Source organism: Crinia signifera, chromosome 7, assembly GCF_055691185.1.
Source record: "Crinia signifera chromosome 7, ASM5569118v1, whole genome shotgun sequence".
Taxonomy (NCBI): Eukaryota; Metazoa; Chordata; class Amphibia; order Anura; family Myobatrachidae; genus Crinia; species Crinia signifera.
The window spans coordinates 32,513,268-32,535,828 of record NC_139223.1 but is presented as its reverse complement, the minus strand read 5'-3'; the positions used below and the strand labels follow the sequence as shown (position 1 = coordinate 32,535,828).

Below are 22,561 nucleotides of genomic sequence, written 5' to 3'. Positions count from 1 at the left end.
GCATGTAGGACTACAACTACCAAGATGCAATGCGCATATAGCGATTGTATCAGGCGGCAATGGCAATTATAATTGAATGGATACAGCCTGTGAATGGCTATATATTCTAGGTGCAGCAAACGGAAATGGCACTAATGCAAAACCTTTCTGCTGCTGAGAGGAAAGCTGAGTGTGTGTCTGCTAAACGGCTCTTTCTTGAAGACAAGGTATGGAAACTGGTTATCTAATTGTTATATGGACCAGATAATGGAAATATATTTACACATGGATTATATTAATATATAAATATCATAATCACGCAGGTGTACTGCTGCAAATTTAGAACATGGATACGCCTTCCCCCCCTAGGTCTGATAGTGCCCCTGTGAGGTAAGCTCTAGTATGTTTTTTACATAGATAGGTTAGTATGATTTATTTTCAAAAATAGTGATAGAATATTTTTGGAATTTTTTTCTTTTTTTATAGTGTGCCTGTTAAGGAAACTATTAAGGAAACTGCTGCTATTTCAAAAAAGAAAGTTGCAAAAAAGAAGCATTTGGATATAACCTGCATGGCCTGTGATACAGTGTTCTCTACTTCTGAAGGAAAATCTCTTTGTCAAAAATGTGAAATTAAACCTAAACCTGTTTCTGATCAACCAAAAATACTACAAGATTTAATGGATTGGATGAAAAAATCCTTCGTTTCTAAAGAAGAGTTCATGGCTTCCGAGGGCAGTAAAAGATCAAGAGACCAAGCGGGGTTCAGTTATGAAGAAGCCTCATCAGAAGAGTTACTAGAAGAAGTAGAGGATACCTCGGCAGAGGAAGGTGAAATTAAAGAGGAGTCTTTAATTTTGACAATGTGGAGAGTATATTGAAAGCTATATATAAGACCATGAATCTTAAAGAGCCAGTCACACCAGTTGAAGGGGAAGATATTTTATTTGAAGACAGATCTAAAAAAGGTCGTCATTTTCCGGTCCACAAGGTGATGAAAGACCTGATATCTAAGGAGTGGTCGAATATTGAGAAAAGACAAGGTAAACTATCCAGGGTTGACCGTATGTACCCAGTAAAGGACGACCTCTTTCTAAAATGGTGTGAGCTACCAAAGGTAGATGCGGCAGTAGCCGAACTAACATCAAGAACGACAATCCCCCTGGAAGATGGGGCCTCATTCAAAGACCCTATGGACAGAAGAATGGAGGGTTCCTTTCGTAAGCTACATTTTTCTGCAGCTGTGTCATTAAAAACAGGGGTGTCGGTGGCCTCAGTAGCAAGAGCATTGAGACTACATAGTGACATTGAAGACAAGATCTCCAAGCAGTACTTGCTTAAGAATTTAGAAATGATGCAAAAAGCTATAGATTTTATTTGCGAGGCATCACTAGATACCGTCTCTTTTGCTGCAAGATCAATGGCAGCAGGTGTATCAGCGAGAAGAGCATTATGGCTAAGATCATGGTCAGCTGATGCACACTCAAAAAATAGATTAGTCTCTCTTCCTTTTGAAGGATCACAGTTATTTGGATCAAAGCTAGATGCGTTAATACACAGAATAACAGGTGCGAAATCACTTAGATTGCCGCAAGAAAAGAAAAATAAATTCCAGTTCCAGAATTCATCAAAGCAACAATATAGAGCAGCAAGAAGCTACAGGCCAGGAAGACCATATAATCAAAGGGGATCCTTTCAGTCATCTAAGCAGTCCTTTCGGCAGAACTTTAGAAGAGGGCCCAGACAATGACAATCACAGTGGTCCCTGTGTAGGAGCTCGTCTGTTCCAGTTTTCAAGTGTTTGGAAAAACACCATTCAAGACAGATGGGTACTGAAAATTCTACAAGAAGGCTACGCGATAGAATTCCTACAGATACCAAGGAAAGATCGCTTTTGGATATCAAGAGAACCAAAGTCACGGTTAGAAAAGAAAGAGTTGCAAAAGATAATATCCCAGTTGGTATACATCAAAGCTATAGAGCCTGTAACAGAACAGCAGGAGAAAAGAGGATTCTACTTGAATCTTTTTCTGGTAAAAAAGAACACAGGAGGGTATCGCACTATCCTGGATCTAAAGAAATTGAACTCGTACGTGAATGTCTGAAAATTCAGAATGGAGACACAAAAATCAATACTGGCAGGAGTCGAGATGGGAGACTTTATGGTATCACTGGACCTAAAAGATGCATATTACCACATTCCAGTCAGGCATCAAGACAGGAGGTTTCTGAGATTTTGCGTAATGAAACAACATTTCCAATTCACATGTCTACCCTTCGGCTTGGCCACGTCACCTCGGGTCTTCACAAAAGTTCTGATCACTCAAGTAGCATCCCTAAGAATGAAGAATATTCGTATATGGCCGTACCTGGACGATTTACTAATTGCGGCATCCTCAGAGGGAAAGATTCAGGAAGATCTAGCAACAGTGATATTATCATTGGAAGAACACGGTTGGATAATAAATCTCCAAAAGAGCCAGTTACAGCCATCAAGGTCCATTCAATTCTTGGGACTGATAATAGACTCCAAAAAATTCGAAGTCAGACTGTCAAAAGAGCGATGTTGAAAGATCCAACTAAGTGCCAAAGAGCTGATGCAATCAAGTCATGTACCACTAAGAACATGTCTAAAAATGCTAGGTATGATGATGTCATCTATAGGAACAGTACCTTGGGCACACTGGAGGCTCAGAACTTTCCAATGGGCTATTCTTCCCTATATACAAACGGAAACCGCTCTAGAGACAAACATCAAACTGTCTCTACAAGTGAAAGAATCGCTCAGATGGTGGAAAGAAGCAGAAATAGAAAGAAGAGCGGTGTCTCTTTCCCTTCCTCAATTCCTGGTTGTCACAACCGATGCAAGTTCGTTGGGCTGGGGAGCTCATATGGCTCATCAAACAACCCAAGGGATATGGACAAGAACAGAGAGTCTCAAGTCTTCCAACTGGAAAGAGGCAGAAACAGTCTGGAGAACGATAAAACACTTCTATCAGGAAATTCAAGGAAAGCATTTGAGGGTCTTTTCAGACAACATCACAGTGGTTTTGCATTTAAACCACCAAGGCGGTACAAGGAGCAAGGACCTCATGTCAGTTATCTCGAAGATTATGATATGGGCAGAGGAAAATGTACTTTCACTGACGGCAGTTTTTGTCCCAGGAAAAAACAATACATTAGCAGATTTCCTGAGCAGAAGCAAGATCTCCCCGGGAGAATGAGAATTGGATGTAGAAGTATTCCAACACATAACTGCGACATTTGGAAAGCCAGACATAGACCTGATGTCAACAAACTCCAACAAAAAGGTAGAGAAATTCTACTCAAGATATTATCATCATCAGACATCTGCGATAGACGCTTTTTCAGTTCCTTGGAACTTTCGCCTGGGATATGTGTTTCCCCCCTTCCCGTTGATACACAGGGTGCTAAAAAAGATAATAGAAGATCAAGTGACAGTGATTGTGATCCTTCCATTCTGGCCGAGGAGATCATGGTTCTCCACAGTCCTGAAATTAGCCATTCAGGAACCCCTGACTCTTCCGAACATACCAAGCCTACTGCACCAAGGACCAGTTATGTATCAAGATCCAGAAACATTATCTCTGAAGGCATGGAAATTGAAAGGGGGCTACTAAAAAGCAGAGGGCTGTCAGACCAAGTAGTCAATTTACTGTTAAAAGCCAGGAAAGAGGTTTCATCACTGGTATATTACAGAGTTTGGCAAGCTTTTATTCGTTGGAAAGGGTCAGCTACTGACATAGAACAGTCATCTACAGCTCAGGTTTTACAATTCCTGTACTTAGGTTTTGATTCAGGTTTGGCAACATCCACATTGAAAGTACAAATCTCAGCTCTCAGTGTCTTACTCAATAAGAAATTGGCTGAAGAAGATCTAGTAAGAAGATTCTGTAATGCAGTCAAAAGATTGCGTCCAGCAGTAAGATCATTGGTAGCTCCCTGGGATCTCAATATGATATTAAAAGCGTTAACAAAAGAACCGTTCGAACCTTTACAAGAAGTCCATATGAAGTATATGAACTGGAAGTATATGAACTGGAAAATACTGTTCTTAGTGGCTGTCACATCCGCTAGAAGGATCAGTGAGTTACAAGCTCTTTACACCGAAGAACCTTACTTAAGAATATTTCCGGACACATCCTGATTTCCTACCTAAGGTAGTAAGTACTTTCCATCTCAATCAAGAGATAACACTTCCAGTTTTCTATCCTGAACCAAAGGGAGAAATGGAAGAAGAATGGCATACCCTTGATCTAGTGAGAAGTATCACGATCTACATGGATCGAGTCAAGGAGATAAGAAAATCAAAAAATATAATCACAGAAGGGGCAAAGAAAGGAATGTCTCCTTCAAAACAGACCATGTCAAGATGGATTCGCGAGCTCATTTCTTTTGTCTACAAACAAGAAGGGCAAGAGGTTCCGGGTATCATAAAGGCACACTCCACTCGGGCCATGGCGCCATCATGGGCAAGGAAGGCGCAAGCTTCGGTGAAGGATATCTGCAATGCAGCAACCTGGAAGTCAATACACACGTTCTCCAGGCATTACGCACTGAATGTGTCACGATCAAACTTTGGGGAAAAGGTTCTCCATAGTGCTATGATTGAATAAACAAGTTATGTTCAGCATTTATGTTTCCCTCCCTCTTTCTGCTTTGGTATTATCCCAAGGTCTTGGCTGCCATGGGGATCGTAGAAGAAAGGTAAAATTATGGTCACCGATAATTCCTTTTCTTCCTAGAGATCCCATGGCAGCCATTAGTTTGCCCTCCCCTTGTGTTTTTTTCAGGACCTAAAAATGAGGAGACACTCAAAAAGACAAGGAGAAAGGGGAGGAGCGCCCATTTATGCAGGAAGGGGGAGGTCCTAGAAAAAAACAGCCTGTCTATCTGAAGGGAGAGGGATGAAATCCCAAGGTCTTGGCTGCCATGGGATCTCTAGGAAGAAAAGGAATTATCGGTGAGCATAATTCTACCTATCTGTGTAAAACCTTTATAACATAATAAATATTTGATGGTGAAACAATAAACTGTATTTCTCCTTTGTGTTTTATTTTACCACTCTCACATTGAGGTACCAGAAAACATGTCAAGGTATCTATCTCCCAGGCAAAGGTTATCATCAGGAAAAGCGTACAACACCCACGGTAAGTCAGGTGATTTCATTTTTCAGTTTTTTTTTATGTATCACGACTGTGGAGACTCTCAAAGCCCGAAATATGATGGTCCAGATACTCCGGAGGTATGTAGAAGTTGATAGAATTTCCACAGTGAGATATGGTTTACTTAATATAGATCGTGGTGGGTTTTTTTAAGGAAAAAGGAATTAAACACCACCTTATAGTTTTATGGGAACATCCTTTCGTGGATAGGCTTACCTAACTTACACATACGGTAGGTTATAAACACATATGACTTTTTTAACCCGGATATGATTTTTCAGGGATATAGGCGTACCATTACTCACAATGAATATCACGTTGAGGTTTCTTTATATAACAAAAGAGCAGTTCTTAGGTCTTGAAACTGTAAGGATTTACTAAATCTTCAATATAATGGTCCGAATGCTCAAGGGGTATGTATAGGAACACCCTGGGCCAAATGTAATAAGGTGTGAGAATAAGAAAGTGAGAGATTTAAGGAGAGTTTTCCCTTTTTTTTTTAAAGTGGCAAAGTACCATAGTGGTACTATGGATGGTGAATATATAATTATTGTGGCAACTCTACTGGCTTAAATATAATTGTGGTGGTACCATTAAGTGGATATATAATAATGGTGGCACCTAGACTGGCTAATGTATAACCACAGTGGCACCTCTACTGCCAGATGTTTAACCATTGTGGCACCATTACTGGCTGATATATAGTCATGGTGGTACCTTTACTGGCTGATGTATATCCATGGCGGCATCACTAATGGCGGATATATAATCATGGTGGCACCTGTACTACCTGATGTATAACCATGGTGGCACCTGTACTGCCTGATGTATAACCATGATGGCACCTGTACTACCTGATGTATAACCATGGTGGCACCTGTAATACCTGATGTATAACCATGGTGGCACCTGTAATACCTGATGTATACCCATGGTGGCACCTCTACTGCCTGATGTATAACCATGGTGGCACCTCTACTGCCTGATGTATAATCATGGTGGCACCTCTACGGCCTGATGTATAAGCATGGTGGCACCTCTACGGCCTGATGTATAAGCATGGTGGCACCTGTACGGCCTGATATATAAGCATGGTGGCACCTCTACGGCCTGATATATAAACATGGTGGCACCTGTACTACCTGATGTATAACCTTGGTGGCACCTGTACTACCTGATGTATAACCATGGTGACATCTGTACTGCCTGATGTATAACCATGGTGGCACCTGTACTGCCTGATGTATAACCATGGTGGCACCTGTATTGCCTGATGTATAACCATGGTGGCACCTGTACTACCTGATGTATAACCATAGTGGCACCTGTACTACCTGATGTATAACCATGGTGGCACCTCTACTGCCTGATGTATAACCATGGTGGCACCTGTACAAAATGATGTATAACCATGGTGGCACCTGTACTACCTGATGTATAACCATGGTGGCACCTCTACTGCCTGATGTATAACCATGGTGGCACCTGTACTACCTGATGTATAACCATGGTGGCACCTCTACTGCCTGATGTATAACCATGGTGGCACCTGTACTACCTGATGTATAACCATGGTGGCACCTGTACTACCTGATGTATAAGCATGGTGGCACCTGTACTACCTGATGTATAAGCATGGTGGCACCTGTACTGCCTGATATATAAGCATGGTGGCACCTGTACTACCTGATGTATAAGCATGGTGGCACCTGTACTACCTGATGTATAACCTTGGTGGCACCTGTACTGCCTAATGTATAACCATGGTGGCACCTGTACTACCTGATGTATAAGCATGGTGGCACCTCTACTGCCTGATGTATAACCATGGTGGCACCTGTACTATTCAGAGGATGCAAAAGTGGCCTGACTGCGACTTCCCTGGGGTACATCTGTGCAGCCGAATGAGGAATCACTGAGGCGCCCACTTTCCTTGTCCGCTCATGTGATAATTCCTGTAAATGCATCCTAGATGTCACCATTGGTCGCACCACTGAGACGAGCACTAGTACTATGGCATGACAATGGTCTCCAATGCTTGCGGCTAAACGATGGTGTGCGCCCACTGAACGGACTATGGCCCTTATTCAGATCTGATCGCAGTACAAATGTGGGTACTTATGTAGTATCTGGGCGTCTGATTTAGAAATCGGGTCGGATCGGTAGCATCGCATCGCATGCGACCAACTCGTATGCGATGCGATGGTCCCGATTTTTCCATAGGATTCAATGTTAAAATGGTCTGAGACCATTTTAACATAGAATTCAATGGGAAAAAGGGGTCCTTTTCCTTTCCCCACTATCCAAGTGGGCATGGAGTTGGATATAAACCTGTGGTGAGCGTAGCGAGCCACCGAGCCCGAAGCGTGGCGAGCGTAGGGAGCCCCGCGAGGGGACACAGAATACTTTTTAAGAAATCTGCACATGTTACATCTGCCCCACCTGCAGTGCACACGGTTTTGCCCATTTTGAGAACAAATTTGTACGGAGATCAGATCTAAATAAGGGCCTGTGTTCAGCACTGAAACATGAGAACATTGGAACTTATGCCTGAAGCAGAATTGAACGATGATCAGAGAATTTGCAGATCAGCAATTATCGAATGACTGCTCATGCGCACCATTTGTACTACGCAGGCGTGAGGGGAAATAGCAACAGACAAAGCGTATGGATTGTAAACGCAAAGTGGACGAAGCTTGATTGAGCGGTTGTGTTGGTAACCTATTGTTTTCAGGGAGTGTCTGAAAAAAAACCCAGGCACGCTCAGGCGTGTAAGGAAAGGTGTACGGTGTCAGCGTGGCTTCGATCAGCCCGTCTCAGTGGCAGATTAGTGGAAGGATCACACTTGATCACATTTGCACAGACCGGAAAAATGATTTGATGATTTGTGAATTGCGTACGGATTTGCAGGTAGTGATTAGAGATCCATTCAAAATTCACCCACAAATCTCGCAGATTATCGGTCCGGTCTGAATCAGGTCATTAGAATTAGAGATGGGTCGTTCGCGAACGAAGCGGGTCTTTCGGACGGATCCCATAAAAGACTGAGTGAGCCGCCGGTCCCAAAAAGATGAAGAACCATCGTTCTTTTACTTTCAGTTTCGTTTTTCATTACAATGCATTTGCCTGATCTCAGCACTGCCACCTGTGGCAGCTGAGATGTACTAACTCTGGAGACAGTACAGTGCTGCGACTGCAAGTGAAAGAAAGAATAACAAGGCTGCTGCTGCTAGGGATGGCCATCGGTGCAGACGCCATCGATGGTTGCCATCGATGGCTATTCTGCACCCAGCCATCGATCAGTGTTTTACTCGGTCATGTATGTTCTTATTTGTTCAGCTCACTGTTTAAAAAAAAAAAAAAAGTTAAAAAAATTGAAATAAATGATTGTAAAACAAATTATGCTTCGTTATTATCAAATTACCCATTCTTTCAAAGCGAACCGTTGCTCTGCGTAAAAGATCCGGATCTTTTCATTAACTGATCTGCTGGATCCCAACTCTCGTTAGTGACCCGTTTTGCCCATCTCTAATTAGAATGCAATTATAGGTGTGCATGTAACCATGAATTATCTGTTAATAACACCAACATGGACAGCTGCAAACTTCATATCCCAACGGCAAAGCTTTGTCATAATGACTGACCAAAAAGACAAGTTTATGTTTTAAATGCACACAGACGATAACCAATAATTAATAACGGTCAAGGGCCTGATTTGTCCTTTAACTCACCATGCATGTGAGTATGTTTTCTGGATGACCCTTGCAATGTCTTGTGCTGCGGAAGCTCACCCAAATCTAGCTCTCTCTGCACGTGTTACATCTACCCCACCTGCACCGCAGCATAGTTTTGCCCATTTTGATAGCAAATTTGTCCTGCAATCAGGTCTGTATTAGGCCCATAGAGTCTGATTCAGTAAGGCTTGCATATGATAAGATGCTATGATAACACCCCGGGGGGTTACTAGTTAGGTGTGGGAGTAATATTAAGGAATACTTATATTATGGGAGTTATTTAATTGTGGGCAAAGGCTGAGAAGTGATGTCTGATCAGTTTCCTTGTGCAACCTTCATCATCAGGTATTATGCCTCGCACCTCATAGAGGTGTTCTGGACCACGTGCGATGGTGCGGTACCGTAGTCAATATGAACAATATGCAAAAGTTGCTGCTCAATGTAAATAATGAAATGCAAGTTGAGCTATCCTGTTGCCAAAAGTTAATCTGTACACTGGTGACATCTAGTGTTAATGCTCGGTGTTGCAAGATAATTTGGTTTATAAAGGATGATATCATACGATTGCCTGTATTTGGGTATCTTGGAAGACGCAAGTGTTGCTGTATACTTTACATAGAAAAATATATTAAATTGCACCAGCTTTCCTAAGCCGCAGCAACTTACTTTACCTCAGACAGTTTCTAAAATTAAGAGAGTTGAAGTTGTTCATAGCAACCAATCAAACTCTGCCTATCATTTCTCTATTGCATCCTAGAAAATGATAGACAGAATCTCATTGGTTGCGATGGACAACATCACCTATTTTATTTTATTTTTTTGTTTAAATTTTTGTAAATTTCCCCTTCCATGTTTTGATGTACCAGGAGACACACAATGATGATCTGCTGGAACCACCAATATTCCACCGTAGTACAGACTGAGAGGAACTGATGAAAATATAGGTTTTTATTTTAGGTAAAGAATATTTTTATAGACACAATCCTGGGCTTCGTTTGGTGATGATGCAATTTTTTTTATATATTCTTTTTTTTTTTAAAAACAATCATCAGTTCCCCAGATACAGACGCACACCTCATACATTAGTTGTTTGGTAATCTTCAGGGAGTACCGATCGCCTAGGCCCAGAGGAGGCAGCCATTTTGTGGACTGGGCCAGTGCACAGTCAACCATCTGCTAGTGAGGACACTGAGTCATGAGGCACGAACAGCCTAGATGATGTCACTAGTTCCTGGTGTTTAGAGAGCGTGCTAGATACTAATTCTGCTTGCAAAATGGCTGCCTGCACTGTGCGTAGGCGACTTAATGCGTAGGAACTATTTATGTACTAGTATAGTGATGCTTCCGGATACCGTCTCTGTTACCGAAAAAAAAACAAAAAACATCCCATTGGTGCAGACTTGTTAAATATAAAACGGTAACATAACCACGTAGGTGTTTTTGTAGGCACACAATGCATTTTCCTGTCAGATCCGCACCGCCATTTTTTCTTACTTATCAACTCTCCTCCATCTTTAGAAATACCCAGATCCCATTATAGTATCTCCTTGCCGGGACGCCTGCTGCAAATCCACAAGCTGCTTGTTTGATTTCCCTGGCCGACGTACACCAAGAGCTTAATCGAGGCCGGTGTGAGCGAAGGATGGAGCCTCAGTGAGCAGGAGACTGTGCACCATCGGGAATACCGTGATAAGCCGCAACGTTGTAGAAGACAGAAAGGACAAGGCCCAGCTTTGGTGAGGAGTGTCTCGCTTACATTTGCAGTTAAAGAGCTCCTTGTTGTCATCATCATCAAGTCAACCGGGCCCAGGTCACTCCCACCCTAGAAGATGGACCAGACGGACGTTACTCATTATTGGGAGATGCCAACTGCTAAGCAATGTAACTCCATAGTGTAGTGTGTAGTTATACATTATCCTGTCCATCTCTCCGCTCTGAACATCCTGCCCTTCATAGCAAGAAAGGGTTGGTGGCATTCATGGCTTGTGCTGTGGAGGGCGAGATGGACGAGCTGTGGTGGGGCAGGGTGGCCGCCATGTTCATGTTTATTCCCAGTCCCGTTGGCGGTACAGCAGGCAACGTTGAGACTCCGAGTAACGGGGGTGGCATGGAGACCTCGCTAGCCGTGGCTGGCAACGTGTTAAAGGACGGACTGACTCCCATCATGGGACTGGAACGCAGCTGGTTGAGTGTGAGAGCTTGGGGCTGATTGACCTGGAAGGGGTTGACGAGGGGAGCGGATACGGGTGCAGGGGCTCCTGAAAAAAAAATGACAAAACAATCAGCAAAGAGACAGTGTTTTTGTTTGATTTTTGATTTTTTGCTAGTTTTCGCTGTCTAGATGTTAACACTTAGGCCGTGTATACAGTAGGCCGATATCGGCATGATTTGACTTATTGTAATGATATATTGTGCATATCGCCTAATGTGTATGCCTGATAGCCGGCTCCATCGGGTCACATGCAACATTTCCTGGCGTGTCATGCTCTACAGCCAATGAGAAGATTCGGTGCAGTTCATTACATCGATCATTGTGTACGCCCAATCTCATATGGTCCGGGTCAAACGGAATTTGGCCCGACCATAGGCGAGATTGTCCAACATTTTAGCAAGTACCCACCCTTAGGGGGGACTCCAACTAGCCGCAAGGAATGAAATGTGCATTTATCTGTCCCTTATTCACAGTTTTAGCGGCCATTTTGTGCATTGTAAACCATTTACCACAAACTAGTGAAAAATGAGGTAACAATATAGAAAACACATTGGTGCAAATTTACTAAGATGGGATGTTGCCCATAGCAACCAATCAGATTCTATCTATTATCTTCTAGAAGGTGCAAAATAAATAAGTAGTAGAATCTGATTGGTTGCTAAGGGCAACATCCCACCTTCAATAGAACTCCCATGTTTTTATTAAACCTATTGTGCATAATTACCAGCTCTGGTGACTGCGGTAAACCTTAAGTATTATTTATTATGATTATTTATATAGTGCACACATGGGGGGGGGGGTTGTGAGAGGAAACTAGAGTACCCAGAGAAAACCCACGCAAACACAAGTAGAATATACAAACTCCACACAGTTAGGGTCATGGTGGAAGTCCAACCCATGACCTCAGTGCTGAGAGGCGGTACTGCTAACCATTACACTGTCCGTACAGCAAACAGTCCTGCCCACTCCCCCGGAGTGAACCATGACTGGAGCACTGGCCACTGATTTGAGCCCAATAGAGGGTCCGGAAGGGGAAGGACTGGGGACCCGGGGAACCTCTATACAACCCAAGAACCAAAACAACACGTAAAAGGATCAAATCCTCGGGAAGGGCTCTGGAGAGCCCTGGGAAATTCCTTGGGCTGTAAGGCGAGCTTGTCCTCTACTGTGAGAGGCCTCTTTATACCGCTGTGAGGAGCAGAGGTGGGGGCGGCTTACAAGGCATTTCAGGAATCCCCAATGTAAACAAGTCATTTCCGATTTCCAGGCAGACAGGAAAAACACAGGAAAGGAACTTTCTCCAGCAATAAGAGCCTCTGGCCTGGAGCCAGAGCCAATTACAATGTCTTTGTGAAAATGGAGTCTCTCCAGGCCAATCCGGAAGAATAGGATATCCATGGAAGTCCTGGGGGGCAGAGCGGATTAGGGGCTTCAGGACACCCCAGGCAATGTTAACTCATTCCTGCCTGCTATTCTTTTCCGGCTACAACACACAACAGGGCAATGCGTTACTGCTGGCACAGTCCCACAGCGATCAGCTGCAGACACTGAGGGGCCTTGTACACTGTGTTCAGCTCGGCAAAGGGTCAAATCGCCCTTGTCAGCATTCACGGGCAGCATTCCTGCGCTGCAGACTCCCACCGGCCACTTATCTGTGCCTCCTACCAAATTAGCACAACACAGGCCAGTCTGGGACCGGCTAGGTCAGCGTTACAGCCAGGCTGTCCTGTTCTAGAGCAGAGGTTCTGGTCATGACCCAGATCACATCTGATCCAGCATGCTACTGTCATCAAAGGGATGTTATCAATACTGTATACACCATCATATGCCTATAGTTAAAATATGTGATGTGTTCAGAATATTTTGTACCCAGGATTCACCGTTTTTACAGTCAGAGCTGTGTTACCTGTTGCGTCTCCCCCCGTACACACTGGACTGCCATGTTGCACTACTACAAATAATCCGCACTTACTAACATCTCTGATTACCTGCAGCCAATCGTATACACTCTAGGAACAGTCTCCCTGCAATGTTTACAGGACGAGGGAGTTATCCTGGTTCATTCGCTCGGATGCGAAGTCGCGTCTTTGCGAGTCAACCAGATCCAGCCTTGAGAATGGTGGTACGCCGGCCCACCATTCACAAGGCGCGTACGTTCACACTGGCTGCGAATGCCTGCAGGTCACGTGATGGTCGCGTGACCATCAAATGTTGTGGAACGTGCACGCAGAACCTTACATGTGCGTGCACATTCTGAGGGAAGTGGGTGGGCATCCGGTGATGCCAGCTGCCCACCCACCTCGCACCCCCGCCATCTGCTTATTAGCATGAGTCCGCCCAGCATTCTCATGGGAACACTGGGCGTTCCCATATGCTAATGAGCGGGGCCGCCCCCTCCGCTCGCAAGGAATCAGTGCATGCACCCAGGGAATAGATGTGCAGCCCTACACATCCATTCATTCTCAAGGCAGGATTTCACTCGGTGTGGCATCTCCACTGAACACTGGCCGGGACGATTCATGGCCGCGCAATCAGGTGTGAATTGGACCCAGAGTGCCTAACAATCAGCCCCTAACTGTCATGTTACAGGCTGTGTTGACAGGAGTACATTATCTGTGGTGGCATGTGGTGTCCGAGCTGTAGTGTGTACAGTGCCGGGGAGCTCAGGCAGAGGTGAGTCCTCCTCGCTCTCTGTCCCACACACACAGTTGCCTGTGTGTAAAGGGTCGCCCCACCCCCTACTTGGGCAGCGCAGTGCAGGGAAGGGATAGCGCCGGCGGGCAGGGGGAACTACTAGTTCCCATCCGCTGCAGGGACCCCGCCGCTGATCTCACATACACTGCCGGGACCCCCTGCCCGCCAGCGCTATCCCTTCCCTGCGCTGCCCAGGTGTGTGTGGGGGGGGGATGCCTCTGTGTGTGGGTGTGGGTTCAGAAATGCTTCCTTGGGGGGGTATATCTAATGACCACACTGCATATTTAATCACTGCACTGGGTCCTGCTCATTAGATATACACAGAGCGGGACCACTATTCTAGTTCACTCTTTCTGACAGATTCCTTCTTAGATGGCCAAAACCATGTGCACTGCAGGGGGGCAGATGTAACTTGTGCAGAGATAATTAGATATGGGTGAGTTATTTTGTTTCTGTGCAGGGAAAATACTGGCTGCTTTATTTTTACACTGCAATATAGCTCTCACTTTGAAGTAAAACCCCACCCAAATCTAATTCTCTCTGCACAAGTTACATCTGCCCCACCTGCAGTGCACATGGTTTTGTCCATCTAAGAAGGAATTTGTCAGAAAGAGTGAACTAGAATAACCCCCTATGTGCGGGCTAAAAGGGGAAATAGTTGACATGGACACCGTCAAAGTGCATATGTGTCATATGGCACTGTGGGGGCATATGTGTCATATGGCACTGTGGGGGCATATGTGTCATATGGCACTGTGGGGGCATATGTGTTATCTGGCACCCTGTGTCAGAATGTGAATTTTTTACTCATTCCCTGTGTCACAATGTGAATTTCGGCTTATTCTCTGTGTCAGAAAGTGAATTTCGGTTTATTCTCTGTGTCAGAAAGTGAATTTCGGCTTATTCTCTGTGTCAGAAAGTGAATTCCGGCTTATTCTCTGTGTCAGAATGTGAATTTCGGCTTATTCTCTGTGTCAGAATGTGAATTTCGGCCTATTCTCTGTGTCAGAATGTGAGAAACAATGTAAAACATCTCACTAACTTCATTTCCAATTAAGTTTAATATGTTAACTATGTTTTCTATGGTTTTTTTGGATGATCAGGTATCGTTACTGTTATTTTATTTTATGTGCGGCCCAAACCAAATTTTCATCTTCTAATGTGGCCCAGGGAAGGTGAAACGTTGGACACCCTTGCCCTAGTGGATGGTTGGGCATGAAATACTGCCTGTCGGCACATGTCGGCAAAAAAACTAATTTCTCACTTTTGCAAGCAGAATGCCGCGAGATGACTTTCACGCTGGCCCATCAACCGAGAAGTGCCAAGTGGCCAGTCCTGCCCTCAGGGACATGCGGTAACATGGATAAATCCCTCTCTGAATACAGACGAGCATACAATATGGACGCACATGCGTGGCCCCGATTCCAGTCCTCAGCGACCGCAGGGAAAACACGGCCTGTTTCTTGTGTAACACTGATTACAGAATGTTCATATTTGAATGCATGGAAAGTCAAGGCGTTATAGGACATTTACCTGAACCCAAGAATGGGTTAAACGTAGGGGCGAGCTGAGTGGGCATGGTGACGAGCGTGTCCAAGTTGACTAAGGTGGCGTTGGGGCCCAGGAAGGATTCTGGGGTTTTCCTCGCTATGGTCTGCTTGCTGGTAGTGGTGACAGACTGAGAATCGTACAGGTCCGGGCTGGTGGTGCCGCTGCGTAAGGACGGGAGAGTAGATATGGAGTCCGCTGGAAGAGATGAAGGCGTGAGAGAAGACATTTCAAATGTACGTTGTAACGTATGTACAAATATTTACCCACAATTCCCAGCTCCGGGCCAATTTCTGCAACCCGTGAGACGTTATTGCCACCAAAATTTAATGTGCATCTAACTGGTTCCCAGTGCTAGACTGGTGTGGCCCCATGCTGTTGCCTTGTGAGGGGGACCATCGCACAGGAATAAGATTTACAGGGGAGAGGTTTGGGGATGACAGGTAAATTATGGGACAGAGACAAAACAATGGGGTCTCTCCTACAGTGACAGGCGGTGTACGGCACTCCAGATTCTGTGGAACTACAAATCCCAGCAGTTTTATTGTATATTAAAACTGTGCCAGGGCATGCTGGCGTGAGTAGTCCCACAGAAGCTGGAGTGATTTACGTTGCCTAACCCCTGACCTGCGACCCATAAACGCTGAAAGCATATCGTATAGCCGCTAAGTTACAGGAATAATATCATACACTCATTCTGAATATTTACATTAGTCATAGATAAAAAAGTAAATATGGTTCATTACCTTAAGGCAGGCATGGCCAAACTATGACCCTCCAGCTGATGTGAAACTACAAGTCCCAGCATGCCTTGCCACAGTTTTGCTATTAGGGAATGCTAAAACTATGGCAAGGAATGCTGGAATCAGAATCAGATGTGTAGTTTCACAACAACTAGAGGGCCCCAGTTTGGCCATGTCTGCCATAAAGGGTTCACTTACTAAAGGAACCAATCAGATCATGTCTAGCATTTCTCTACTGTATCCTAGAAAATGCTAAACAGGATATAATTGGTTGCTATGGGAAACATCACCAATGTTTTTTGAAACTGCAGTAAATTTACCCCTACGAATAATTTACCCAGTTGCTCACTACTAGATGTATAGTTTTTGTTTCATGCCTCATTTTCCTCTGAGATCTGCTGGAAGGTTAAGTTGGGACTTGCAGTTGAACAACACAGCCACGTTGCCTCCATATTAGCAGCTTACAAATCCCAGGGGGAGACTTTGTGGAATGTAATGCAAGTAACATAAGGTGAGGTCACAGTTGCAATACATCACAGGACAAACCGTCTGTCTCCTGTTACTTCACGGCCTTCCTTTCCACATGTCCCATTAGTAAGGGGATTGGAGCACATGTGTGGCCTTTGGCCCCACACTCCAGCCAGATGTTCAGGTCCAGCAGGCACCTGGGATACATCACATGTTACCATGCAGAGGAAGAGAGATCAGGAATCCTCGCAAAGCCAAGGTCGCCGCTGGAATGTTGTGGTGCTTCCAGTGCTTGCTGGATTAATGCGCCATACGCCTACTTCTGCAGCTGTTGCTTGACTCCAAGGTGCATGGGGTGGGGGGGACCGACTGTGATGGAGCGACATGTGGGGAGCGCAGATCGAACTTAAAGCACTGCATCAGGATGTCAGCGGACGTTTATGGAAGGATGGGCACTTTGGCCTGCGGTGCTGTTACCCGAAAATGGGCAATGGCCCTTATTCAGATCTGATCGCAGTACAAATGTGTTCTCAAAATGGGCACAACCACGTGCACTGCAGGTGTGTGCTGCGATCAGATCTGAGACCAGAAACAACGTTACTAAATGTATCTCCTGTGACTGTACTGCAGTCAATGCCGATGTCGCTGTTCCACCAATAGTCCGGCAGTGCTGGAACCAAGGGTCCCGGATTATTGGTCTACCTGTAATTTCAGCACTGAGGGAAGCTCCACCCTGATCTCCAGCCAATGGGTATCAGTGGATACATGATGTCTAGGACGACAGTCACTAGGTAGACCACTAATCGACGATAGTGACTAGGTCGACACCAAAAAAAAGGGAAGACATACCTTAGGTCAACATTTTTTCAAAAAAGGTGGTTCTTCATACTTTACTATCCAAGTGGGCACAGAGTGTGAATATAATAGTGTGCCGAGCGGAGGAAGGCATCGTGCCCGTAGCATGGCAAAGGAAGCGAGCCATTTGAGGGGACGCAATACATATATACGGTGGTCATGACGATGTATGATTACAAAAAATCATGAAAAACTCACATCGAACTTTTGACTGTCGACATTGCCAATGTAGACCCTAGGCTTGTGTTGACCTTCTGGCAGTGTCCACTTAAGGTATGTCGACCCTTTTCTATGTTGACCTAGTCATGGACATTTTCTATCATCTATACCGTTACCAGCCAGGCCCTGGCAGACTAGCTGAGTTCACCCCCATACGGCCTCTGAAGAAAAAGAGGCCATACATAGGAGAGCACACAGAATAGGAGGACTTGCTAAGACCACCCTGCTATCTCAGGAGCATCCTATACCCACAGAGGTGTCCACACAGAAGATCCTGCTGGCACAGAGGAAGGAGAACTGGAGCCGGATATGGAAAACATACATTGGAGACAATGGGGTTTGGACAGCGTGTGGAGAGGGCATGTCAGACACATACAGTAAGCTCATAGGCGCCAAGTTAGGGGAGATTATTTGAGCCCCAATACACGCAGACAGGCGGTGCATGTAACCATTCTATGGCTGAAGTAGGCATCTATGGATGATTATCGCTGTTATGGGTGCTGGGTTGATGCCAGCGAGTTAGAGTGCCCAGCAATTCCATAGATGCCAGCCTTCAGCTACAAGATCTACAACAGCCGCCCATTCGCAATCAGCCCCTAACACCGCAGCTTCCTTCTGCATAGCAACACCGCAACTTCCTTCTGCATAGCAACACCGCAACTTCCTTCTGCATAGCAACACCGCAACTTCCTTCTGCATAGCAACACCGCAACTTCCTTCTGCATAGCGTTGAACCACACTACAAGAGATGTACCTGATACTTTGGAAGAAGATCTCAGGCTGTCAAACTCAGAGAAATCATCTTTCGCACTTCCATTTAAATTGCTGAAGGGGTCAAAGGATGGGCCACCTGTTAATGTAAAATATATTGTAAGCCCATGCATTTATTCACCCAGACCACACTTCCATCCACCCAGACAATGTATTCATCCACCCACACCACACATTGAACCACCCAGACCATGCATCTATCCACCCAGACAATGTATTCATCCACCCACACCACACATTGAACCACCCAGACCATGCATCTATCCACCCAGACAATGTATTCATCCACCCACACCACACATTGAACCACCCAGACCACGCATCCATCCACCCAGACAATGTATTCATCCACCCACACCACACATTGAACCACCCAGACCACACATCCATCCACCCAGGCAATGTATTCATCCACCCACACCACACATTGAATCACCCAGACCATGCATCTATCCACCCAGACAATGTATTCATCCACCCACACCACACATTGAATCACCCAGACCATGCATCTATCCACCCAGACAATGTATTCATCCACCCACACCACACATTGAACCACCCAGACCATGCATCTATCCACCCAGACAATGTATTCATCCACCCACACCACACATTGAACCACCCAGACCACGCATCCATCCACCCAGACAATGTATTCATCCACCCACACCACACATTGAACCACCCAGACCACACATCCATCCACCCAGGCAATGTATTCATCCACCCACACCACACATTGAACCACCCAGACCACGCATCTATCCACCCAGACAATGTATTCCTCCACCCACACCACACATTGAACCACCCAGACCACGCATCTATCCACCCAGACAATGTATTCATCCACCCACACCACACATTGAACCACCCAGACCATGCATCTATCCACCCAGACAATGTATTCATCCACCCACACCACACACTGAACCACCCAGACCATGCATCTATCCACCCAGACAATGTATTCATCCACCCACACCACACATTGAACCACCCAGACCACACATTGAACCACCCAGACCACACATCCATCCACCCAGACAATGTATTCATCCACCCAGACCACACATCCATCCACCCAGACCATGCATCAATCCACCTAGACCACGCATCCATTCACCAACACCACACATTCATCTACCTAGATCACACATTCATCCACCCAGACCATGCATCCATCCACCCAGACCACGCTGCATTCATCCACCCAGACCACGCATCCATCCACCCAGGCCACGCATCCATCCACTCAGACCACTCATTGAACCACCCAGACCACACATCCATCCACCCAGACCATGCATTCATCCACCCAGACCACGCATCCATCCACCCAGACCACACACCAAACAACCCAAAAATCCACCCAGACCATGCATCTATCCACCCAGACAATGTATTCATCCACCCACACCACACATTGAACCACCCAGACCACACATCCATCCACCCAGACCATGCATCAATCCACCTAGACCACGCATCCATTCACCAACACCACACATTCATCTACCTAGATCACACATTCATCCACCCAGACAATGCATTCATCCACCCAGACCACGCATCCATCCACCCAGGCCACGCATCCATCCATTTAGACCACTCATTGAACCACCCAGACCACACATCCATCCACCCAGACCATGCATTCATCCACCCAGACCACGCATCCATTCACCCAGACCACACACCAAACAACCCAAAAATCCAACCAGAACATGCATCGATTCACCAAGATCACGCATCCCTCCACCAAGACCACGCTTTCATCCACCCAGACACACATCAAACCAACCAGACCATGCATCTGCCCAACCAGACCATGCATCTAGCCAACCAGACCATGCATTCATCCACCCACACCACACATTGAACCACCCAGACCATGCATCTATCCACCCAGACAATGTATTTATCCACCCACACCACACATTGAACCACCCAGACCACACATCCATCCACCCCAGGCCACGCATCCATCCACTCAGACCACTCATTGAACCACCCAGATCCACCCAGACAATGTATTCATCCACCCACACCACACATTGAACCACCCAGACCACACATTGAACCACCCAGACCACACATCCATCCACCCAGACAATGTATTCATCCACCCAGACCACACATCCATTCACCAACACCACACATTCATCTACCTAGATCACACATTCATCCACCAAGACCACGCATCCATCCACCCAGACCACACATCAAACAACCCAAAAATCCAACCAGAACATGCATCGATCCACCAAGATCACGCATCCCTCCACCAAGACCACGCTTCCATCCACCCAGACACACATCAAACCAATGGAAAAGAGGGTTTGTGAGGGAAATCTGCACTAGGTGGGGTTAATTAATTTTCAAATATTTTTAAATGCGGATAGTGGATTGGGAATATAACTGACTGTAATTTAGGGAATGCCTTCCACGATTAACATTACAAACAAGCTGCTGCTTTTAGCTTAAGGCCTGATAAATGTAATGGTCAGTGGTGCACCCCCGAGTTTATTAGAAGTTTAACATGAAAAACAAAAAGAAAAAAGAAACTCGGGTGGGGTGCACTCTTAATATCCCAATCATAAAGTTGTTCAAAAGATACTCTATAAATTTTAATAAAGAATTTTTTATTGTGTGTTTTTTTGTTATTGCTGAGTGTTTATAATAACCAAACTTATTAAATAATATTAGAACAAAAAATTAATTAAATTAATCAATCAATAACTGATTGCCAATTAATAATCAATAAATTTGTCCTGGCGATTTTTTTAATTTTAATTCAGGATTTACCTATTATGCGTAAATGTACACTGAGAAAGCTGACCATCATATATCCTTATTGCCACATCAAACCAACCAGACCATGCATCTACCCAACCAGACCATGCATCTAGCCAACCAGACAATGCATTCATCCACCCAGACCACGCATCGAACCACCCAGACCACACATCCATCCACCCAGACCACGTATCGAACTAACCAGACCATGCATATATCCTCCCCGACAATGCATTCATCCACCAGAACCATGCATATTTCCACCCGGACCACGCATCAATCAACCCAGGCCACGTTCCGAAGGACTCGGACTACGCATCTATCCACCAAGGCCACGTTCCGAACCACTCAGAAAATGCATCTATCCACCCAGGCCACTCGCTTGTCTCAATGTTATAGGCCACAGCCATCTTTGTCCACTAGAACATCTACCTTATGAAAAAGGGAACTTGTGAAGAGAAGTACTGTTTTTTAATATGCCACCAGTGGCCATAAATGGTACTGCAATGATTACTCACATTTCCAAAATAGAATGCAGTATTCCCAATTCTTACCTGTGCTTGTGCTAGTTTTAATTGCTGGAGCAGGTCCCCAGGGGTCTCCTGTAGAATTAGCTGCTCCTGACGTTGGCGACGGTGCCCAGGGGTCCTGGCTTTTTGGAAGAGGCTGTGTCGAAGAAGCTGCATTCGTTCTCCAAGGGTCGCCAGCCGCAGTGGCCTTTGTACCTGCTACACAAGCAGCCCATATAACACAGTGTAATGCTCAACATTAACAGCAGAATGTTACATCTGACACAATGGTGTGTGCCACCCAAGTCACAAGCTGCAGGAGCACACACTTCCCTGCTATGTATGCCTGTGGTGCATATCCTGTCCTATATTGATTTAAGAACCTGGAGAAATTTGCAAGTCACAGGAACGCGGCCAGGGTGTTGAAATAATCCTATTAAATAGCAGCTGGTAAGCCAGGGCAAGAAACGCAAAGCTGACGTGTAAATCAGTGTTAGGGGGGGTATTTATCAAAGCTTGGGAGATAAAACTGCGAGAGATAAAGTACTAGCTAATCAGATTCTACCTTACATGTTACAGGCTGTGGGCCTCATTCAGACCTGACGGCTCATCTGCAAAGTGCGATTTTATTGTGAAAACCTCGCTCTTTGCTATTCACCTGCAAACCCAAACCTTCCAAACAATTCTGTCTGACCCTTTAAAAACAGTCTGACCCTTTCACAACTGTGCGACTGAGACAGGCTGATCAGGGCTGGAGCTGACGTCACGTGACTTCCTCGAGAGCGGCTAGTTACCACCCCGCAAACGCCGTCTTCGTGTCAGTCAACTTGCAAACGGCTTGC

General features: G+C 45.3%; 1 protein-coding gene across 1 annotated transcript in view; it reads right to left on the bottom strand.

The window, feature by feature from the left end:
• Positions 1-9,828: 9,828 nt before the first annotated feature.
• The window catches only part of EPN2 (epsin 2), a 48,257-nt gene continuing 35,524 nt past the window's right edge, over positions 9,829-22,561 (bottom strand). The window contains exons 6-9 of the mRNA XM_083152772.1: positions 21,765-21,938; positions 18,392-18,487; positions 15,338-15,550; positions 9,829-11,156 (exon numbers count right to left, since the gene is read on the bottom strand). Of these exons, the coding sequence (XP_083008898.1) occupies positions 10,849-11,156; positions 15,338-15,550; positions 18,392-18,487; positions 21,765-21,938 (791 nt within the window). The 3' untranslated portion in view covers positions 9,829-10,848. The remainder of the gene's footprint in view (positions 11,157-15,337; positions 15,551-18,391; positions 18,488-21,764; positions 21,939-22,561) is intronic.